The sequence below is a fragment of the Balaenoptera physalus genome, assembly GCF_965194825.1.
Source record: "Balaenoptera physalus genome assembly, chromosome: 1".
Classification (NCBI taxonomy): domain Eukaryota; kingdom Metazoa; phylum Chordata; class Mammalia; order Artiodactyla; family Balaenopteridae; genus Balaenoptera; species Balaenoptera physalus.
In genome coordinates this window covers 160,857,713-160,878,093 of record NC_138882.1, presented here as the reverse complement: position 1 = coordinate 160,878,093, position 20,381 = coordinate 160,857,713, and the positions used below count along the sequence as shown (strand labels likewise).

Here is a 20,381-nt window from a genome sequence, read left to right as displayed (position 1 = left end):
AGGATAAGTCCTCCCCACCCCTCTCCCCGGCCCGCCTCCCACCCAAGCTAACTCATTTCCTCTTCCTCCCCAATACCAACACACACTGACAGCACAGGCTGAGCAGCCAGACCCAGAGTGACTGACCGTGGGCCCCGCTTGTCCCGGCTGGCCTGGTCAGCCTCTGGATTATGGTCTGGCTGGGGCCCCCTTTGCTGCTCCCCATCTTCTTCCTGGCTTCTCATGTTGGTAAGTCTGCCCTGAACCTCCCCCCACCCAACCCCCAAAGCCCTGACTCCCCCCCGAGAAAACCCTATCATCACTGCCATCACTTTCCTCTGCACCCTGATCCGCTAGAAAGCGGGATGAGGGCCTGGAAAACCCAGGCAGGCACCAGGGATTGGGGGAGGGGAGCAGCCACTGACTGTGCCGGAGGTGAACATCAGTGCGGAGCAGCAGGGCCTCTGGGCCCGTGAAGCTTTGCGTGGGTACTCGCATGGTCAGTGTGTGGGACTCACTCAATTATTCATTTATCAAGCATTTATCAAGCACCAACAATATTCCAGGAGCTGTGCTAAGGGACAGGCCATTAGTTGAGAGGCAGACAGCCGCTAGATCTGTACAACAGATTAAATGGTGTGGACCTCCTATGGCTGTTACTGGGTTTAAAGGAGGTAATTTACACAGAGCACTTGGTAAGAGCTTCTGAATAAGCTGTAGCCGATTCCTTCAGTGTGGTGCCCACAGAGGATTAGAACGCAAAGGCCGCCTAGAGTGGTTCATGGTCTAGTGGGGGACACGGGACACCAGGTGAGCGCTGAACAGATAGACACAGAGGAGCACCGAGGAGTCAGCTTACTCTGCTTCAGGGTAGGAGACGAAAAGGGATTCGGAAAGACTTCACTAAGAGGGGTGGTCTTCATTCCAGGCAGCCAGAACAATAGATGCAAGTCTCAGAGGCGGGGAAGTGCACAGGAGAGAGGGTTCCTGGAGGGAACGCAGCAGGAGGGGCAGTGGGAGCAGCAGAGGGCTCAAGAGCAAGCACTGCATCCTGAGGGCAATGGGGAGCCATGGAAGGTTGTAGGCCAGAGAGTCACAAGGTCTTAGAGGGATCACTTCGGAGGATGAGTTGAGGAAGGAGGAGTGTGGCTGTCAGGATGGTCCAGGGGGGTAAGGATGAGGGTTAACAAGGGCAGGCTTGGGGATGGGGATGAAGCCAAGAGGCTTTGAGGAAATAGAATTCTGTGACTGATTGGGGCAGCCAGAGTGGTGCTCCGAGGTGTAGACTTTTAGAGTCAGACAACCGGGGTCTGCCAGTTACTCGTCGTATGACCTTGGGCAAGTTATTTCTCTGAGCCTTAATTTGCCAGCTATAAAATTGGGGTGATAACACTCACCTCCCAGGAGAGTTGGAATGATAAAATGAGAGAACATACGTAAAGTACCTGGCATATCACTGACCTCCAATAAACATTAATTATTATGACAGCAGGAGTACGAGTTGACTCCAAAGCTTGTATCTCAGGCGGGCTTTGCCGTCTGCCGAGGCAGGGAGCCCAGAGTGGAGCAGGTTTGGGAAGAGCTGATGGAAAGCAGGCCCGAGCTGAGAGGCCATTCAGGGGTTATTGACTCAGAAGTGATAGTGAAAGCCCAGGGAGGGGATGAGCTTGCTAGAGGAAGCGTCGAGAATAATTATCATGATCTGTGGATGGAAAGACATCAACTTCTGGAGGGTGTGAGGACCCAAAGGAAAACAGGTGCTCGGCACAGGACAGGCAGTCAGCTTCATTTACTCATGGCAGCCTCTCAAAGAATAGCCATTGATAAGTGAAGTAGCACTTAAACCAATTAACCACTTGGCAGTGAACAGGCAGGGACAGAGTAGGAGGGGCTCGGGAAGGTGTGGGCCCCGGGGCTGAGGAGGCTGGCAGGGCTCAGCCAGGCCTGGACTCCGGCTCTACTTGGTCCCTCCTGGCTGCTGCCTCTCACTGTGTGCCCCAGCCTTTCATTCCACACCTTTACTCAGGCTGTGCCCTCTGCCTAGAATGCCCTTCCCACCACTGACCTCTCCCTGTCCTCATTCTGAACCCTCACCGTACCCTGCTCAGCTGTAAGACCCTCAAGCTGTATCTCCCAGGAGACACCTGTTCATCCCCTGCCTCCCGCATGCTGAGTTAGGCGTCCCTTCTCTGTGCTCCCCACACAGTGCCCTGCATTTGACGGGTAGGTCCATGTCTGTCTCCCCATGGGGCCCAGAGCTCTTTGGAAGGCAAAGACCAAGGCCCACCTGGTGTCTGTGTGTGTTTCAGCCCCAACTCTGTCCTAGGGTCTGCCCTCCCTGCTTCTGGCCTTTTGCTGGGCCCAGAGCTCTCTTCCTTTCTGCCCCATAACCAGCTGGCTGCAGAACCCAGCCTCTCCCACCTTCAATCCCAGCACAACAAACAGGTCCAGATTTCTGGAGTGATGGGGAGGGGTTCCTCCAAGACACTTCTGATCTCCACGGCTCTCCTAGCCGGCACTCGGCGGTGGGGGGCGGGGGGGAGGGCAGGGAGAGCGGCTCCCCTTTGCAGAGCAGCTGCAGAGACAGGTCAGGAAAGGGGACTGCCGGGAATAGAGGAAATGGAGACGGGGCGCATAGATCATTCTTTCTTTCCGAAGGCTGGGCTGTAAAGGGAAGCCATCTGGCAGGAGAAGGGAGGGGATGGGGAAGCCAGAGAAGGGGCTTTGTTTTTGTTTTTGTTCTTTTAGGATGAAGAGACTTGAAGGAAAGGGGCCAGTGCACCGGGAAGGGGACTGGGACAGGAAGGGACGGGGGTGGACGTGCCTGATAAAGTTCAGTGCCTGGGGGGTGGGCGGGGAGGGGGGGAGAGGAGGGGAGGAGAGGGGAGAGGCTGGGAGGAGAGGGGCAAGAGGGGGAGAGCGGGGCAGGGGTGAGGGCGGGGCCCTGCCACATACGGAGCCCGGTATCCCGGTCCAGGCGCTGCGGTGGACCTGACGCTGCTGGCCGACCTGCGCCTGACCGAGCCCCAGCGCTTCTTCCTGACCTGCGTGTCCGGGGAGGCGGGGGCGGGCAGGGGCTCGGACGCCTGGGGGCCCCCACTGCTGCTGGAGAAGGACGACCGCATCGTGCGCACGCCCCGGCCCTGGCAGCCCCTGCACCTGGCCCGCAATGGCTCGCGCCAGGTGACACTGCGCGGCTTCTCGCAGCCCTCCGACCTGGTGGGCGTCTTCTCCTGCGTGGGCGGCGCGGGGGCGCGGCGCACGCGCGTCCTCTACGTGCACAACAGCCCAGGAGGTAAGTCCGGCCGCCGGCGGGGAGAAGGGGCAGGAGGGGCTGCCCTCGACCCCTGACCCCGCCCTCCATCCGCCTCGCAGCCCACCTGCTCCCGGACAAGGTCACACACACGGTGAATAAGGGCGACACGGCAGTACTTTCCGCGTGGGTGCGCAAGGAAAAGCAGACAGATGTGATCTGGAAGAGCAACGGTGAGAGGGGCATCTGAACTGGGTGGGCAGGTAAACCCATAGCTCTGACACCCCAGCACCTCCATGGCCCTCAGTGTTCCCAGTGTTGGCCCCTGACACAGCACCTGTTACCCCCACTGGCCAACCTCCGGGGTGCCCCCTCTCTCCTGCACCAGGTCCATGGGAAGCACCTGCATCCAACTCATCTCTAGCTGTGAGATGTCCTCCTACTGCGCCCAGAGGACCAGCAGCCTCGTGGTCAGCTACCTCCTTCCCTGTCACCCCCAAATTAGCGCTATGTTAACCCCTCACGTTGGACTCTCCTCTGAGAGTTAGCAGGTGCTATCACATTAGCCCGTCTGGCAGGGAGCAGCAGTCCCCATGCTGAAGAAGAGAATGGGTAACAATGTCCCAGAACAGGCAAGGGAGGTTTGACCTCTTCCAGAGATTTGTCAAGACACGTGCAGGGGCCTGGGCAGGCCTGGGGATCTCAGCCCAGGCCTGCCCCCACCCTGGCCCTGTCAGGCCCTCTGGGCACCCCATAGAAGGAAGCAGTTTTCCTGTGTGGCCCCAAAGATTCCTGCCTCAGCTCTCACACCCACAGCCCTTTGGCTGACTCATGTGTCCCTGGGCTCCTGAGGGAGGAGGACCCTTCTCTTGGGCCAAGGGGTTTGCCTCCTGAGCTCCAGGCCCCCCGAACTGATGAGAGATGTGGAGAGTCAGGTAGACCTGCGTTCCCTAGAATCTCTGTTCCATCCTGAGCAAAGAGGCAAGAAGGGGTGGGGCAGGGACAAGGACCCTGACATTAGGATCCACACGTCCTGGAGGGAGAGGCTCCTGGGAACTAGCTGCACGAAGAAGAGGGGAAGAACGTTCCAGGAGGAGGATTGATAAGAGCAAAGGCAGGAAGCTGTGAGATACCACAGTGTTTCTAGAAGAGATACAAGCAATTCAGGAATTCAGGAATGTTAGGAGTCAGGCAGGATGTGGAGAGGTATGGGCTACACAGTGGCCAAACTGGTGAAAAAGATTTGCTAAGGAGTCGGATGTTGTCTTGAGGGCAGTGGAGAACTCTGGAAGAGCTTAAGTAGGGGAGCTACTGCGCAATCTATTGGAGAAAAATCTCACTGGCTGCTGAGTGAAGGACGGACAGGAAAGGGGGAGACTGGAGGCAGAGAGACTGCTTGGAAGGCTGTGGGAGGCTGGGAGCAGGGTGGTGGCAGTGCACGTGGAGAGGAGTGGGCAGCTTTAGGAGACGAGGGGGAGATTGAACCGGACTTGGTGATTTACTGAGTGGTTGGTGGAGCGTGGAAAAGGGGATGCTTCCCAGCTTTCTCGCTTGGGTCCAGACACTCGCTGGTGCCTTCCCCCAGGTCTGCTCACTCTGCCTGGCGCACGTTGATGTGACTCAGGCCGAGGTGGGCAGAGGGAGGGAACACCAGCTCTTGTGTGATGCTGAGGCCCCTGACCCGTTTATGCCCCCAGGATCCTACTTCTACACCCTGGACTGGCACGAGGCCCAGGAAGGGCGGTTTTTGCTGCAGCTCCCAAGCGTGCAGCCGTCATCAAGCGGCATCTACAGTGCCACCTACCTGGAAGCCAGCCCACTGGGCAGCGCCTTCTTTCGACTCATCGTGCGGGGTCAGGAGCAGAGGGCAGAGGTGGTGGGTAGTGTGGGAGGCTGGGAGCCCTGTGGTACTTCCTGTGGAACCCCTGCATCCTCTGGTCCCCCAGGGCTGCCCCAGTCCTCAGCAGCAGTGGTCCGGTGGGTGAGGGTCAGCTGCTGAAAGCACATTCCTGCAGGTTGTGGGGCAGGGCACTGGGGACAAGACTGTACCAAGGAATGCCCGGGCTGCCTGCATGGAGGTGTCTGCCACGACCAGGACGGCGAGTGTGTGTGCCCCCCTGGATTCACTGGGACCCGCTGTGAGCAGGGTAAGGAGAAGGGGGGCACTAGGACCTGGGCAGGAGAGGATGCCTGGCTGGGGGAAGACTCTCAAACCATGGGCATGGACCTTGGAGGGTGAACATGCCAAGTAGGTCTTGAACCCTGGGGCCCAGCAGAGGCCCCTACACCCACATACCCTCTTTCTAGCCTGCAGAGAGGGCCGTTTTGGGCAGAGCTGCCAGGAACAGTGCCCAGGCACATCAGGCTGCCGAGGCCTCACCTTCTGCCTTCCGGACCCCTATGGCTGTTCTTGTGGATCTGGCTGGAGAGGAAGCCAGTGCCAGGAAGGTACGGACTAACCCACCCTCCGTGCTCCCTGACCCAGGCAGTCGGCTACAAGCCTGGCCCCAGCCCTTCACTCTGGCCCTGACTTGCACACCAAGACCTCCATGGTCCCCGCTCACTTGGTCAGTGCCCTTTCTACCCAGCCTGTCATTACCCAGACCCCAGCCGGCCCTCGTTGCCCCCTGACCTGTGCCCCTCTAACCACACCCCCTCTGTTCCCAGCCTGTGCCCCAGGTCATTTTGGGGCTGACTGCCACCTCCAGTGCCAGTGTCAGAACGGCGGCACTTGTGACCGCTTCAGCGGCTGCGTCTGCCCCTCCGGGTGGCATGGGGTGCACTGTGAGAAGTCAGGTACGAGCACGGGGGGCTCTGAGGTCCCTCGGAACAGGTCAGCCTTCACCAGACGCATCTCCCTGGCTCAAAGCCCTGCCCTCAGGGAGCTCATGGTCTGGAAGTTCTCACCGCCAGCCCACATCATCCATACAGGGATGGGCAGCAGCCCAGAGTGGGTGGGAGCCCGGAGCAGGCCCTGACCAGCCTCCCAGAGAGAGCCTCTCTCCCAGAGAGAGTCAGGGAGGGCTTCTGGGAAGAGGTGCGATCTGAGATGGGATATGAAGGACAAGAGAAAGATGGCTGGAGAGAGAGCAGGGCAACGTCAGGGGGATTGAGGACTCAGGCTCAGGTACCAGGACGGTGGCGTGAGGGGAGGCTCCGGGAGTGATCAGAGGAGGTCAAATCTTGGGGCCTTTGAATGACAGGCTATAGGATTTGCACTTAATGTGAGAGGCCAGCAGGGAATTGTTGAAGAGGCACAGGGCTCTCAGGTTTGTGTTTGAGAGAGGACACTGGCTGCTGGGTGGGGAGTGGAAGCAGGAGAGCCTGGAAGACCTGTTGCAGGGCCCAGAAACGATGGAGGCCTGAACCAGCGTTCCGGCTGTGAGGCTGGCAAGGGGTCTGGTCTCCGTGTGGGAGGGTATGAGGAGGCAGAGGGTGCAGGAGGTAGACTCAGGGGCAGTCAGAGGTGGGCGTGAGGGCCCTGGAGGAGTTGCACAGGACTTTGCTGGCGTTCAGGCCTGGGTGACTGGGCTGCTGGCGGTACCTCCGCTAAGATGCAGGACTCCGGAGGAGGGGCGCTGTGGCAGTCACGTATGTGCCCTTGCAGGGCCTCCAGGATGCGTGTCCCCTCTCTCCCCAGACCGGATCCCCCAGATCCTGGACATGGTTTCAGAACTGGAGTTCAACTTAGAGACGACACCCCGGATCAACTGTGCCGCCGCGGGGAACCCCTTCCCAGTCCGGGGCAGCGTGGAGCTCCGCAAGCCGGACGGCACGGTCCTCCTGGTCAGCCCCGTGACCCCAGCCCAGGGCCCCTGCCCCTCCAGACCCCTGACCCCTCGGGGCTTTCTGCGGGCTCTGCCCACCGGCCTGACCACAGCTCAAATGGGGTCAGGCTGATTGTTGAGGGACCACCACCCAGGTTCTGTCCCCTCATCAGCCTGGACGAGCACACTTGTATCCGCCACATGGCACACATTCTCTGTGGTCTGTCCCCTTCCCCTATCTCTCTCAGTCCACCAAGGCCATTGTGGAGCCAGATAGGACCACAGCCGAGTTCGAGGTGCCCCGCTTGGCTCTTGGGGACAGTGGGCTCTGGGAGTGCCGCGTGTCCACGTCCGGTGGCCAAGACAGCCGACGCTTCAGGGTCAACGTCAAAGGTCAGTGATGTCCTAGCTGATGCTGCTCAGACTGGGCATCGTCGCAGGAAGGCCAAGGGCATCTAAGGCCACAGCCCAGCACCAGGCAGAGGAGAGGGCTTGTCGTCAACCTGTGGCCTGGGCAGGGCATTGTCCAGGCTGGAGCACAGCTCAGTCCCACCTGGAAAGGGCATCCCATGCCCCAGAAAGGGGACACCCTGCAGCCTTGCCCAGGGTGATGCTTCCCCTCTCTACCTCCCCCAAACCCCGCCCCACAGACACACAGTGCCTTTCACTCCACCTCTGGGATGTTGCATCCCCCCACCCCCCAACCCCGAGTCACACCACAGGGCACTCATTGCTAGGACAGGGGAGTGCCTGGGGCTGTGGAGCTCAGAGGGTGACCTGCTTCATTTCCAAAGGGGCTTCCTGGTGAGTAAGGAGGTAGCTGCCAGCGCCCAGGACCGCTCAGAGCAGAACACCCACACCCCGGTATAGGTGTCCCTCACCTTCTCCAGCACCATAAGCCTCAGACATTCACAGCCCCTGCCGCCCCTTGGCTCCTCTTTCCCTGTGCTCCTGACCCCGTCCTCCCCTGACATAAGCCCAACCTCTTGCTCATCTTCCTCTTTCTCACTGTCAGACTCTACTTCCCATTCTCTCTCCACTACTCTGTCACCCCCTCTACCACCCCGGTGCCCCACCTCCAGCCTTTCTCTTCTCACTCTCCCCAGGCTTTGGGCCCAGACAACTTGGCTTTGAATCTTCACTACAAACTCTAGCTCCATCATCTAAGCAAGTTACTTATCTCCTCATAGCTTGTTTCTCTCTCTGTGAAATGAGGATATCAGCGCTCCCTTGATAGGGTTGCTATAAAGATTAAATTAGATGATGCTTTTAAGCATTTAGCACAGTGCCTGACACAGGGTATGTGCTCAATGTATGTTGACATTTATTGTTATTATTAGTTAAAATGTCAACTATTCCTAAGATTTCAACCGTTCCCTAGCAACTCCCAGATATGATCTGCAGCCTGGACCCCTCTCCTGGGCCCCAGACCCAATTGGCGGGACCTCTGCGTAGTAGAGGTCTGGTTCTGAAGTCAGCATGGAAGTTACCTGGTGCATGACTCAAGGGCCCACTTTCTTTTTTTTTTTTTTTTTTTATTAGCACCTTTAATTATTATTTATTTATTTATTTATTTTGGGCTGTGTTGGGTCTTCGTTTCTGTGCGAGGGCTTCCTCTAGCTGCGGCAAACGGGGGCCACTCTTCATCACGGTGCGCGGGCCTCTCACTGTCGTGGCCTCTCTTGTTGCGGAGCACAGGCTCCAGACGCGCAGGCTCAGTAGTTGTGGCTCACGGGCCTAGTTGCTCCGCGGCATGTGGGATCTTCCCAGACCAGGGCTCGAACCCGTGTCCCCTGCATTAGCAGGCAGATTCTCAACCACTGCGCCACCAGGGAAGCCCCAAGGGCCCACTTTCTATCCAGCCACCTCCACATCTAACCCCACATGTAAGCCACAGGCCCAGGGGCTCCATAGGATCCAAACTGGACCTTTCTCTCCCTCCAGACCAGCACTTCCTCCTGACATACTTCTTCCTGCCTGACCCCACTGTTCCCTCCCACCCCCTCAGCCACACCCCTGCACCTTCCTTGACCCTCCCCCAATCCCCCATCCATCCATCCATCCATCCATTCTTAGAAAATCCGTCTGGAAAATGTCTGAAAGAGGCAAGGGAACCAGTTAAGGCATTAATGCAATAATCCGGAGAGAAAAGCTAAGGCAGAAAGGGCAGTGACCATGGGGTGAGGAAACTGAGCAGGGGCACAAAAGCTGCTTGGAGCAGGATGGGCTGATTTTAGGTGGCCTGGTCAGATAGACCCTGTTCAAACCCTGGCTCCGTGTCTTTAAGCAAGTTGTTCCATGTCTCTGAGCCTCAGTTTCTTCATTCATAACATAGGGGTGATGAGCCCTGCCTGAAGGCACTTGTCAGGATTAGAGACCATGCACATGAAGCATCCGGATAGAGCAGGTGCTTCATCACCTGCTACTTTTTTTTTTTTTTAATTAAGAGAGTGATGGATGATGGGGGAAGGGGCAGAGAGTAGGGTGACACTGCCGTGGGTTTCAGGTCCCTCCGTCTGCACCCACCTTGCATGGGCAGAGTGCCCTCCCCCAAACCCCTGTCCAGCCATGCCACTCCCTCACTTCACATCTTTTGGGACATCCTCATGTCCTTATTGCCGAGTCCTTGCACCCTGAGCTGTCCTCCCTGGGCCCTGGACACTCTGGTCATCTGTTGAACTTGGTCTCTCCCCAGCCCAGGGGGTCCCCAGATCTAAACCAAAAACCAGAGTTGTCTTTGATGCCCAGAAGACAGAGTCTGCTCTTATTTCCAACGACGGGAGGGTGCTGTCTGGGCCATGCCTTACCCCGAGTCTCCTGGCAGTGCCCCCGGTGCCCCTGACTGCCCCTCGGCTCCTGGCCAAGCAGAGCCGCCAGCTCGTGGTCTCCCCGCTGGTCTCCTTCTCCGGGGATGGGCCCATCGCCTCTGTACGGCTGCACTACCGGCCCCAGGACAGCACCATGGCCTGGTCCACCATCGTGGGTGAGCGGGGCGAGAGCAGGGGGTGGGGAGGGGGGGTGGCTGGGGAAGGACGGGACGTCAGGCAGTGATGAGGGGAAAGGGGGGATGGAAAGGGAGGGAGAAGTGTGTGGAGAAGAGAGGGACTGAAGGGAGAGTGGTGGCTTCTGGAAGGGGTTGGGACTGAATAGTGTGTGCTGCACACCCCGCCCCCAGTGGACCCCAGTGAGAACGTGACGTTAATGAACCTGAGGCCGAAGACGGGATACAGTGTCCGCGTGCAGCTGAGCCGGCCAGGGGAAGGTGGGGAGGGGGCCTGGGGGCCTCCCACCCTCATGACCACAGACTGTCCTGGTGAGAGGCCAAGAGTTATCCCTTTCTGCCCCCCAGGGGTTACTGTCCTATGCACTCAGGGTTGTCATGGCTTGTCCACCCTGGGGGTCCCTGCCTTTCCCACTGGAGGTTGTCCCCTGGGGATCAGTATCCCGTCCGGCCCCAGGGACCCACCGGACAGTTCTGACCCCCGACCTCTGGCCCCAGAGCCCTTGTTGCAGCCGTGGCTGGAGGGCTGGCATGTGGAGGGCCCCGACCGGTTGCGAGTGAGCTGGTCCTTACCCTCGGTGCCGGGGCCACTGGTGGGCGATGGTTTCCTGCTGCGCCTGTGGGACGGGGCCCGGGGACAGGAGCGGCGGGAGAACGTCTCGTCCCCCCAGGCCCGCACCGCCCTCCTGACCGGACTCACACCTGGCACCCACTACCAGCTGGACGTGCGACTCTACCACTGTACCCTCCTGGGCCCAGCCTCACCCGCTGCTCGTGTGCTTCTGCCCCCCAGCGGTACGCTGGGGAGGGGGTGATGGGCTCAAGACGAGGGAGGACATGGGACGCAGGGAACACAGGAGACCCAAAAGGACATAGGAGGTTATAGGAGCCTGGATGGACATGCAGAGAGCATTGAACGTGAAAACATGGGCATAGGGAGGACCCGGGATGTGAGGCAGACACAAGCACGGGGAGAACATGACACAGGGAAGGATACAGGCTACCAGGAGGACATGGGACTTGGTGGGAACACAGGGTGTGGGGGGACATGGGGAGGACCTATGACACTGGGAGGGTCTGGGCCGCCAGGAAGACTTGGCATGTAAGGAGAACCAGGGGCAGCAGAAGCTCAGGGGTGAAGGAATCCACAGGGAGAGGGATTCAGCCCAGGAAGGAAGGAGGAGGTTGGCGGGGTGGCTCCCATTCTGGGGCTCGCGGAGCCGGGGACACAGCTAGAGTGGATCTGTCTGACCCCACAGCCACACAGCCCGGTCCCATCTGAGCCCTGCCTTCTCACCCCCGTGTCCGCAGGGCCCCCAGCCCCCCGACACCTCCACGCCCAGGCCCTTTCAGACTCCGAGATCCAGCTGGTGTGGCAGCGCCCAGAGGCTCCAGCTGGGCCTATATCCAAGTACATTGTGGAGGTGCAGGTGGCTGAGGGCTCAGGAGACCCACTGTGGATGGACGTGGACAGGCCCGAGGAGACGAGCACCGTCGTCCGCGGCCTCAACGCCAGCACGCGCTACCTCTTCCGTGTGCGGGCCAGCGTCCAGGGCCCCGGTGACTGGAGCAACATGGTAGAAGAGTCCACCCTAAGCAACGGTGAGAGGGCGGGGCCCAAGAGGACTCCTGGACCACAGGATCAGTCTCAATGCTCTCTCCTTCCAAGTGATCCCCTGCCTTGGAGCTAGGGCATCCTAGGCCCCCTCCCAACAAATGACACAAGCCCTGGCACTGGGGACCCTGACCCTTCCCTTCCTATGACCCATTGTCCTAGTGCTGGAAAAATCATGTCATTCCAGACCCATTGGTCCTAGGCCTGATATACCTGCTCCCTCCCTGGAAGTGGGATCTCTGACCTCTCCCTCTGTGTGACCCCATGGTGGCCTCTGGGTTCCCTGACCCAGGCGTCCCTATGATCTGCCCCTCTTATTGGATCCAGGGCTGCAGAGTGAGGGCCCGGTCCAAGAGGTCCAGGCAGCTGAAGAGGGTCTGGATCAACAGCTGGTCCTGGCTGTGGTGGGCTCTGTGTCTGCCACCTGCCTCACCATCCTGGCTGCCCTCTTAACCCTGGCGTGCATCCGCAGAAGCTGCCTGCATCGCAGACGCACCTTCACCTACCAGTCGGGATCGGTCAGTCACCTGTACCCTTCTCAGGGCACATGTGTGCAGACCTTGTGTATATATGTTCCTACCTATACACACATGAGTATTTGTACACTGCGAGTGTGTGTGTGTGTGTGTGTGTGTGCGCGCACGTGCACATGGGTGTTTGTGTCATAGGTATAAGACTACACTCAACAACGTGCAAGGGTGCAATACCTATCAATAATTTTCTCTATTTCTCTAGAAGTGAACTCAACTCACAGCCCATTTATATTCGTGGTGACATGTTTAATATCCCCAGTTCAGAATCACTTGGTTATGTCCATGTTGCATCACGGTCAATTAAGGATTCTCCCCCTTCTCACGAGGGGTGATGGAAGCCTGGGAAGCCTGGTGATAACGTAGGGAGTGCCTGGGCTCCGTGCCGGCCTCTGTCCAGGCAGGCCGTCCCGCACTTGGGTACCAGCCTACACCTGCACGCATCTGTGACTCATGTCCTAAGCCCTTCCGTAGCCTCCTTCCTGCCGGCAGGGCACTCGTGCTGAGTTCCTCGTCCCAACCTCCATCCTTGCAAATCCCAGGGCCTCCTTGTGGAGACGTAAGAACTCCAAGGGGCTTCCCTGTGCCCTGCAGAAGGCAACGTATTCTATGGCCCTCAGACCCGTTGCTGCAGACCCTCCTACAGCTGTTGAGCTGGGCCTGCAGCCTCACCTGTCACTCCTGGAGACAGGAAGCACAGGCCTCCACTCTTCTTGGCTTCCCTGTAAACCTGGCTGAGCTTTCTGTCCTGCCTATGCCCCTCCAACCAGCAGGCCCACACCGAGGGGCTGGGGGTGGGGGTGGGGGGCTGGCTCCTCTTCGGGGACGAGGCATCACCTCATCTTGTCACCTCCTCCCATCTCTCTCTCCTCTGGGATCTTCCCCACTGTTGTCACTTATGATCTGAACTCTGACCTTGGTCCTCTGTGCCTGGGCTCTTGATATTTACAGCCAAGCTTTGGCATTTCAAAAAAACAAAAACAAAAAACTTCTCTCTCAAGAGCTGATCCTTGTGATAGAAAGCCTAGTGTCTGAGGCTATTGTCTCTGCCATGCCTTTAGAAAACTCCCTTCAGAGATTCAATCAGCCTCTTTGTTCCAGGCTGCATTGGCCTCCCTCTGAGGTCAGTGTGTGCAGAAAGCGGCCCTGGCTGTGGCAGGGGAGGGTCACGGGTACAAATGTGGAGGGAAGGAGTAGGAAAGCAGCCTTAAATGGGTATAGCACCCTGACATATATCAAGATGTACCCCTGCTACATGCACCTGCGTGCGTGTATGCGTATGCGTGCGTGTATGCATGAGCACGTGTGCCGGGCGTGAGTGCACGTGTGCGCCCCTGTGAGTGCCCCCATCTGTACGTGCCTGTGTCCCTCTGCTTGTGCTCCTGCCTGAGCACATGTCCACGTGTAGCTCTCATGGATGCCCTGCATAGGGGCCACCACTAGAACATGCGTGTACATGCTGGTGTGTGCCTTCAGCTCTCCATGTTTTGTGTGAATCCATGTGACCTGTGTCCTCAGCCCTCGCCCCTCAAGCTGGGCTGCAGCTCACGTAGGGACCACACCCCCCACCAGGTCTGTCTTAACCCTTCTTTTGGTTCTCATATTGGCAGCGCCCGTGGTCCTGTTCAGCGGTTCCCTCTTCCTGCTATCAGCCCTGCGCAGGTGGCCCAGCTCCTGCTTGGTTGGGGGGAGTGGATGTTCCCTTTTTTGTGCTCTTTCTATCCTCAGGTTCCGGGGTGATTTGAGAGCTATGGGTGGTCGCCAAGTGGGTGGACAGGGGTAATCTCTGCTTCCACTGCTGTGGAGAAGAAAACCCATCCACTGGCTCCCAGCAGCTCAGGGCTTAGCATGGAGTAAGTGCGCAGTAAATGCACCCTAGCCCACCGCCCAGGGCTGGAATCCCCTCCAGAGCGTCCTTGGTGACAAAAAAAAAAAAACTGGTTGTGGGATTAGCACAATAAGGGGAAGCTCATTACACCCCATCACAGTTCATTCCAATTCCTTTCAGTTTTAAATGTTGGGAGTATCATCCTTCCATCGACTCATGCCGTGGCTTCTAGCAATTTTACCCACTCCTTGTTCCTCCAGAGCCCCACACACCTGATCCCCAGGTGGCGGCCTCTGCATTTCTCTCCTTGGACGTCTGTCCACCCAACAGCCGACCTATGGCTCCATCTCATATGATTCCGTCTCAGTATGTGTCCTGTGTCTGACTGTGCCTGGCTGGCCACCAGGGTGCCCTCTGTCTGAGTCTCTGTCCATTTGTCTGACCACTCTTTGTCTGCCTATCTGTGCATCTTGCTGCCCCTGTCTCTTGTGCGGACTGTCTGCCCACTTGTCCCATCCTATGAAGGGTGAGGAGACCATCCTGCAGTTCAGCTCGGGCACCTTGACACTGACCCGGCGGCCAAAACCACAGCCCGAGCCCCTGAATTACCCAGTGCTGGAATGGGAGGACATCACCTTTGAGGATCTCATTGGGGAGGGGAACTTCGGCCAGGTCATCCGGGCCATGATCAAGAAGGACGGACTCAAGATGAACGCAGCCATCAAGATGCTGAAAGGTCCGCTGCGAGTGACTCCCGCCCAAGCCCTGACCCTCTCCTTTGTCCCACAGTCCCAGGCCCCACCTGGCTTCCACCAGCAACTGACACCAGCCCTCACCAGCCCATACCCTTTCTCCAGGGTTATTTTCGGCAAAAGTGATATTGGATTCTTTACACAGAGTATGCCTCTGAAAATGATCATCGTGACTTCGCGGGAGAACTGGAAGTTCTGTGCAAATTGGGGCATCACCCCAACATCATCAACCTCTTGGGGGCCTGTGAGAACCGAGGTGAGCTCCCAACTCATCACCTACCCTTTCTTCCAAACCCCCATTATCAGCCCTCACCCTTGCATCTGTAGCTTGTGGGAAGCTTCGGGACACCGAAACATCACTATTGGTTCTCCTTCGTGCACCAGGTTCCCTGTCTAGTACCATGGGGTGCCTGCTGCCACCCCAGGTTGCCTGAGTATAAACCACCACCCTGTATTCCTCACCTCCCAGGTTACTTGTATATCGCCATTGAATATGCCCCCTATGGGAACCTGCTTGATTTCCTGAGGAAGAGCCGGGTCCTGGAAACTGACCCAGCTTTTGCCCGAGAACATGGAACGGCCTCCACCCTCAGCTCCCGGCAGTTGCTGCGTTTTGCCAGTGATGCCGCCAATGGCATGCAGTACCTGAGTGAGAAGCAGGTGTGTGTGAGTGTGTGTTGGGGGAGGTGAGGGGAGACCATCGAGTGGACTTCAGGAGATTAAATTGGCAGGCTCTAATTGATGTGGGATTGAGGAATAAAGAGGGACGTGACCCCATCCTGTCCTGGATGAGTGGGTGAGAACACAGGGCGAGAAGCAGGTCTGAAAAAGGTGTTGCATTTGAAGCATCCGAGGGACATCATGGTGGAGGTTCTGGCTTAGCGGTTGTAGAAGCCAGCCTAAAACTCAGGAGGGAGGCCTGGGCCGGAGACGACAGTCTGGGAGCTGTCACTTCACAGATGGTGACGCTGGTGGCCAGGGAGTGGGCAAGACTCACCAGGAGAGGCTGGAGGGTAGAACAGACAGGGGAGGCCTGAGAACAAGTTCAAGGACACCCTGCTTGAAAGAAAGGAGAGAGGGGACAGTTGTAGGAGGTGACCAGAGACTGAGGGGAGGCATTTTGAAGTTATTAAAGTTTTGAGTATCTTTGAAAGCAGAGGGGAAGGGGCCAAGATAGAGGGAGGGGTGATGGAGAGAGGTCTCTGAGGAAGGTGGAGGGCCCAGTGGGAAGGATCTGGAACTCAAGGGAGAGGTCACTTTGGGCAAGAGAAGGGCCTTTCCACGCTCATCAGTGGGGTGGGGGTCGGGGAGAGGTCAGGAAAGACGGGGTCAGGGAGCATGCAAAGAGGAGAAGGTGCAGTGTGGTCACTGGGGAAAAGCCCACCTTCGTCCCAGGAGAGGGATACAGCCTGAACTTGGCCGTGGCCCAGGTCACAAGAAGGAAGGGATGACAGCCAGCACTGTGGTTCTTCTCAGGCAGGAGTTTCTGATCCAGGATGAGGCCTGGGTTGGGGGGCAGAAGAGTAAGGGGCTACTAAAGGCATGGAGGGGCCCACGAAGCCAGCCGCAGGGCCAGACCCCTCGCTGGCCCCGGAGTCTGAGACTCACTCATCCCCCATCTTTCCTGACTTCTGACCATGCCTGCAGTTCATCCACAGGGACCTGGCTGCCCGAAACGTGCTAGTCGGAGAGAACCTGGCCTCCAAGATTGCGGACTTTGGCCTTTCTCGGGGGGAGGAGGTTTATGTGAAGAAGACGATGGTAAGTCTCACTGGGTCCCCCTCTCAGGGCCGGACCTGGCCCTGCCTCCCGGAACCTGCTGAACAGCCCCTTTCTCATCACCTGACCCCTCAAACCCGCTCTCTCCCAGGGGCGTCTCCCCGTGCGCTGGATGGCCATTGAGTCTCTGAACTACAGTGTCTATACCACCAAGAGCGATGTGTGAGTGTGGGGGGGAGGGGCGGGAGGGGCGGGAGGGTCTGGTCCCCTGAGGATGCTTGTAGATGTAACCTGGACGCACCTCAGAGATGTCTCAGGTAGTCCAAGGCGTGACTTGGCCATCCCTATGGTGAGTTCCAGGTGTGACACAGGTGTGACACAGACATGTCTCAGGTATACCTTGGCCATGCCCGGCATCTTAGTGGGAAGGCGTGGGGCTAGCTGGAAGGAAGTTTCAACTTGGAAGGTGTGTCAGGAGTAGGATTGGAGTAGGGGAGGTTTAGGGCTATATTTGACTAAGAGACTGGAGGATGCCTTGGAGAGGCTTGGGGATGCTGGTGGATAACGCCTGGGTGAATGGAGAGACCACTCAGAGAATGTTCTCGCCTTCCTCTCTGAAGGGCAGGTCATCCCCACCCAGGGACCTAACCAGAGCATGACCCCCAAGACACCCTCTCTGCGCTCCCTCCTCCAAACAGCCATCCTGGCACACCCCTGCCCTTCTCTCCAGGGAGCCTGGCCTGCCCAGCGCTCCAGCCCTGGCTCTGCCCCTTGCCCCAAGCCCCTTGGCCTGGCCTGCCCGGCTCACTATCCACCACACCACCACCCCTCTGATCACTACTTGCCTACTTCCTGCTTCTGCCCCAAGACCCCTGAGATTCCCTCCCCCCACTAGAACTTCCACCCTGGCCTCAGCCACCTCTAACCTGCACAGCTGTTGTTACAATATAAGAGGCAGTTAAGAGCAAGGGCTTTGGAGCGAGACTGCCAGGGTTTGAATCCCAGCTCTGCCACTTACTAGCTGTGTGGCCTTGGGTGAGCTAGCTAAGCTCTCAGCGCCTCTGTGTCTCCATCTGTAAAATGGGGATAATAATTGTACCTATACCATAAGGTTGGTGTGAGGGTTAAATGAATTAACATATACGTTAAATGATCAGTGCCTCGCCTACGGTAAGTGCACAGTAAAAATGTTTAGCTATGATTACATTAAGCCTGGGAGGCTGTGAAGGAGTTTCAGTTGCAGAGACAACAGCTGGCCAAGGCCAGACCCTTGCAAAGTAGATACACACAGGGGCTGGGAGGGGCTGCATGCCCGGGGTAGGTAGACACTAAGCTGCTGGGCCCTGGGGCCTAGAAGGTAACTAAGTACATCCTCCTCATTTCAGTTGGTCCTTTGGGGTCCTCCTCTGGGAGATCGTGAGCCTTGGTGAGTCCCTGACCCCTGTTCCCGAGAGGGTCCCCACCTTCTCCCTACCCCACCCCCACCCTCCCTCCTGGGCCCTGGGCTGAGAGAGCGTTGCCCCTCCCGCAGGGGGCACCCCGTACTGCGGCATGACATGTGCCGAGCTCTATGAGAAGCTGCCGCAGGGCTACCGCATGGAGCAGCCTCGCAACTGTGATGATGAAGTGTGAGTCCCCTCAGCCTTGAGCCCCGGGAACCCCGTCACCCCAGCAGGCCCTGACCCACCCTCACCTCAGCGATACCCCACCTGCAGGTACGAGCTGATGCGGCAGTGCTGGCGGGACCGTCCGTACGAGCGACCTCCCTTTGCCCAGATCGCGCTGCAGCTGGGCCGAATGCTGGAAGCCAGGAAGGTGAGGAGCCTGGGGGGACAGGGGCTGGTCTCGCCGAGCTCACAGGGGTGCCCTCTCATAGGAGCCAGAGAGCAGCAGCCTCTGCGTCCCTGTCCCCACCACTAGCTGCACCACAGCTAGGCCGGGCCCTGGGATGCAGCCCCCCTTTCCAGCTCTCACTGGGTTGGACACTAGGCCCTTCTAAACTCTTCCAAGGCCACTGATTAGCCTCAGCAGCAAGTCCTTGTCCCAGGTCCCAGGTCCCAGACTCCCTGCCTGTCCTCTGCTGGGACCATCAGCCCATTCTCATCTGGGACACCTCACCTGGCACAGAGCCAGAGTGGAATCATGGATGGTCAGCTCACCAAATGGATGGAGGATGAATGAATGACCCAGTAACTGAATGAATGAATGAATAGAATTAGTGGATGGATGATACAATAATCAATCAAATAAACACGTAATTAAATAACTGAATCTAGTAAGCATATAAATAAATGAATTATCAAATAAATATAAGTGAAGAAATGCATCAAAATGAGTAACGTGAAGACTTTGTCATATGAATTAATTAATCACTAAGTAGTTAAAGAAGTTATTAAACTATCTTAAGAATGAAGGAATAATCAAATAACCAGAAAAATGGGTAAATCATCAAGAATAGCCTTATAAATAGATGAATAAGTAAATGAATGGATGAATGCATTAGCAATCAATTCATCGGATAAGGGCATGAAAAAACTCCTATTGAACAATTGTGTCAAGGGTCTCTCATGTGAGCCCCCAGCTGTGGTCTGATGACCTTGCTGCTCTGGGCTGGTGAGGACCACCCTTGGCCATGGGGTCATCTTGAGTCTCCAGAACAAATCCGTGTCACTTCAAATACCCCAACCACATGGAAGTCAAGGACCTCCAGGGCAGGCACGCCGCCATCCCTGGCCCCCACTAAAGCTTGCTCTGCTCCCCAGGCCTACGTGAACATGTCGCTGTTTGAGAACTTCACGTACGCAGGCATCGACGCTACAGCTGAGGAGGCCTGAGCTGCCATCCGGCCAGAACGTGGCTCTGCTGGCCAGAGCAAACTCGGCTCTTCAACCTGTGACTTCTGACCCTTGTCGCCTGAGCTGCCTCAAGGAATTGTTTTTTAACTTAAGGAAGAGAAAAGGGGATCCAGGGATAGGGTGGGCTTCAGGGGGGTGGGTCCTCATCCTTTGCAGTTGCTCCCAGTGCCTCCTGAATCACTGACGGCTACCCTCACGTCCTTCGTTCTAGTTCAGCTGTTCCACGTTTGTGCTCTTCTGTTCCCTGCCCTTAAACCCCTGCTTCAGCCCCTCCACTCAAGCCAGCACTCACACCACTAACATGCCCTGTTCAGCTGCGCCCCACTCCCAGCCTTGTAATCCGGAAAAATAAATGCTCTGAGAAGCTCCATCCTACGTCTACCTTTTACTGCTGGTCAATCCCAGGGAAAAGTTAAGCCAAAGAGGGAGAAACTGGACTTTCCAGGAAACGAAATGCTATCCCTGGTTACACTGTCATTATTCCAAGCCCTCTACGGGGGTTGCCTGTCCATGATGGGAGATGTTCTTGAAGACCCATTTTATACATACACTGCCCCCACATCTCCGTCATAATGAGAAGTCCAATTCTCCCCTGGTCTCTTCCCAGCTTTCCAGCCTCTATCACCAATATGTCTCCCTAGGTAGCTGCCAGCCTAGGAGTCTTTGCTCTGTCCAAACAGTCCCTCCCAGGATCGGCTCTAAGCCAGCCTCAGCTCAAACTGACACCTCAGCACCGGACAGATTCTGACCTGTCTTGAGCTCCCATTTTCCTTATGTCTCTAGGCGGCCTTCCCTGGCTTGGTACTGCCCGGCTTGTGGGCCCCAAAGGAAGAAAGCAGAGGTCACTTCCAACTTCAGCCAGCCACGGTAGGATTCCTTTGCCTTCCTCAGAGTCTCTAAGTGTGTGGGGAGGTGATCCCTGTACTGAAAGCTAGTCCCAAATCACTACCCCATGCTGTGTGGCCTTCAGGTTTGCCCATCCTTTTGATTTGTCACTGCTGGCCTCAGATTTCTCTCCCGCTGGTCCTTAAGAAACAAGACTTGTCTTGCTTCTCACATTTTTTCAGCGAATCAGATAAAAT

General features: G+C 57.3%; 1 protein-coding gene across 3 annotated transcripts; it reads left to right on the top strand.

Annotated features, from left to right (window-relative positions):
• Positions 1-57: 57 nt before the first annotated feature.
• On the top strand, positions 58-19,669 carry TIE1 (tyrosine kinase with immunoglobulin like and EGF like domains 1). 3 transcript variants are annotated; one of them, XM_082433856.1, is made up of 23 exons: positions 60-228; positions 2,957-3,274; positions 3,355-3,465; positions 4,930-5,085; positions 5,248-5,379; positions 5,540-5,680; positions 5,900-6,028; positions 6,873-7,018; positions 7,248-7,392; positions 9,824-9,982; positions 10,175-10,312; positions 10,499-10,795; positions 11,312-11,602; positions 11,943-12,133; positions 14,499-14,709; positions 14,871-14,981; positions 15,195-15,385; positions 16,373-16,486; positions 16,596-16,666; positions 17,830-17,870; positions 17,976-18,072; positions 18,160-18,259; positions 19,207-19,669. In XM_082433856.1, the coding sequence occupies exons 1-23, from the start codon at positions 171-173 to the stop codon at positions 19,276-19,278; spliced, it is 3,420 nt and encodes a 1,139-aa protein (XP_082289982.1). In that variant the 5' UTR covers positions 60-170; the 3' UTR covers positions 19,279-19,669. The 3 variants fall into 3 exon arrangements, 2 of the variants coding, with proteins under 2 accessions (XP_082289982.1, XP_082289981.1); XM_082433855.1 differs by having other exon boundaries at positions 9,695-9,982; XR_014255695.1 differs by lacking the exons at positions 18,160-18,259; positions 19,207-19,669 and having other exon boundaries at positions 58-228; positions 9,695-9,982; positions 16,384-16,486.
• The last annotated feature ends 712 nt before the right edge of the window (positions 19,670-20,381 follow it).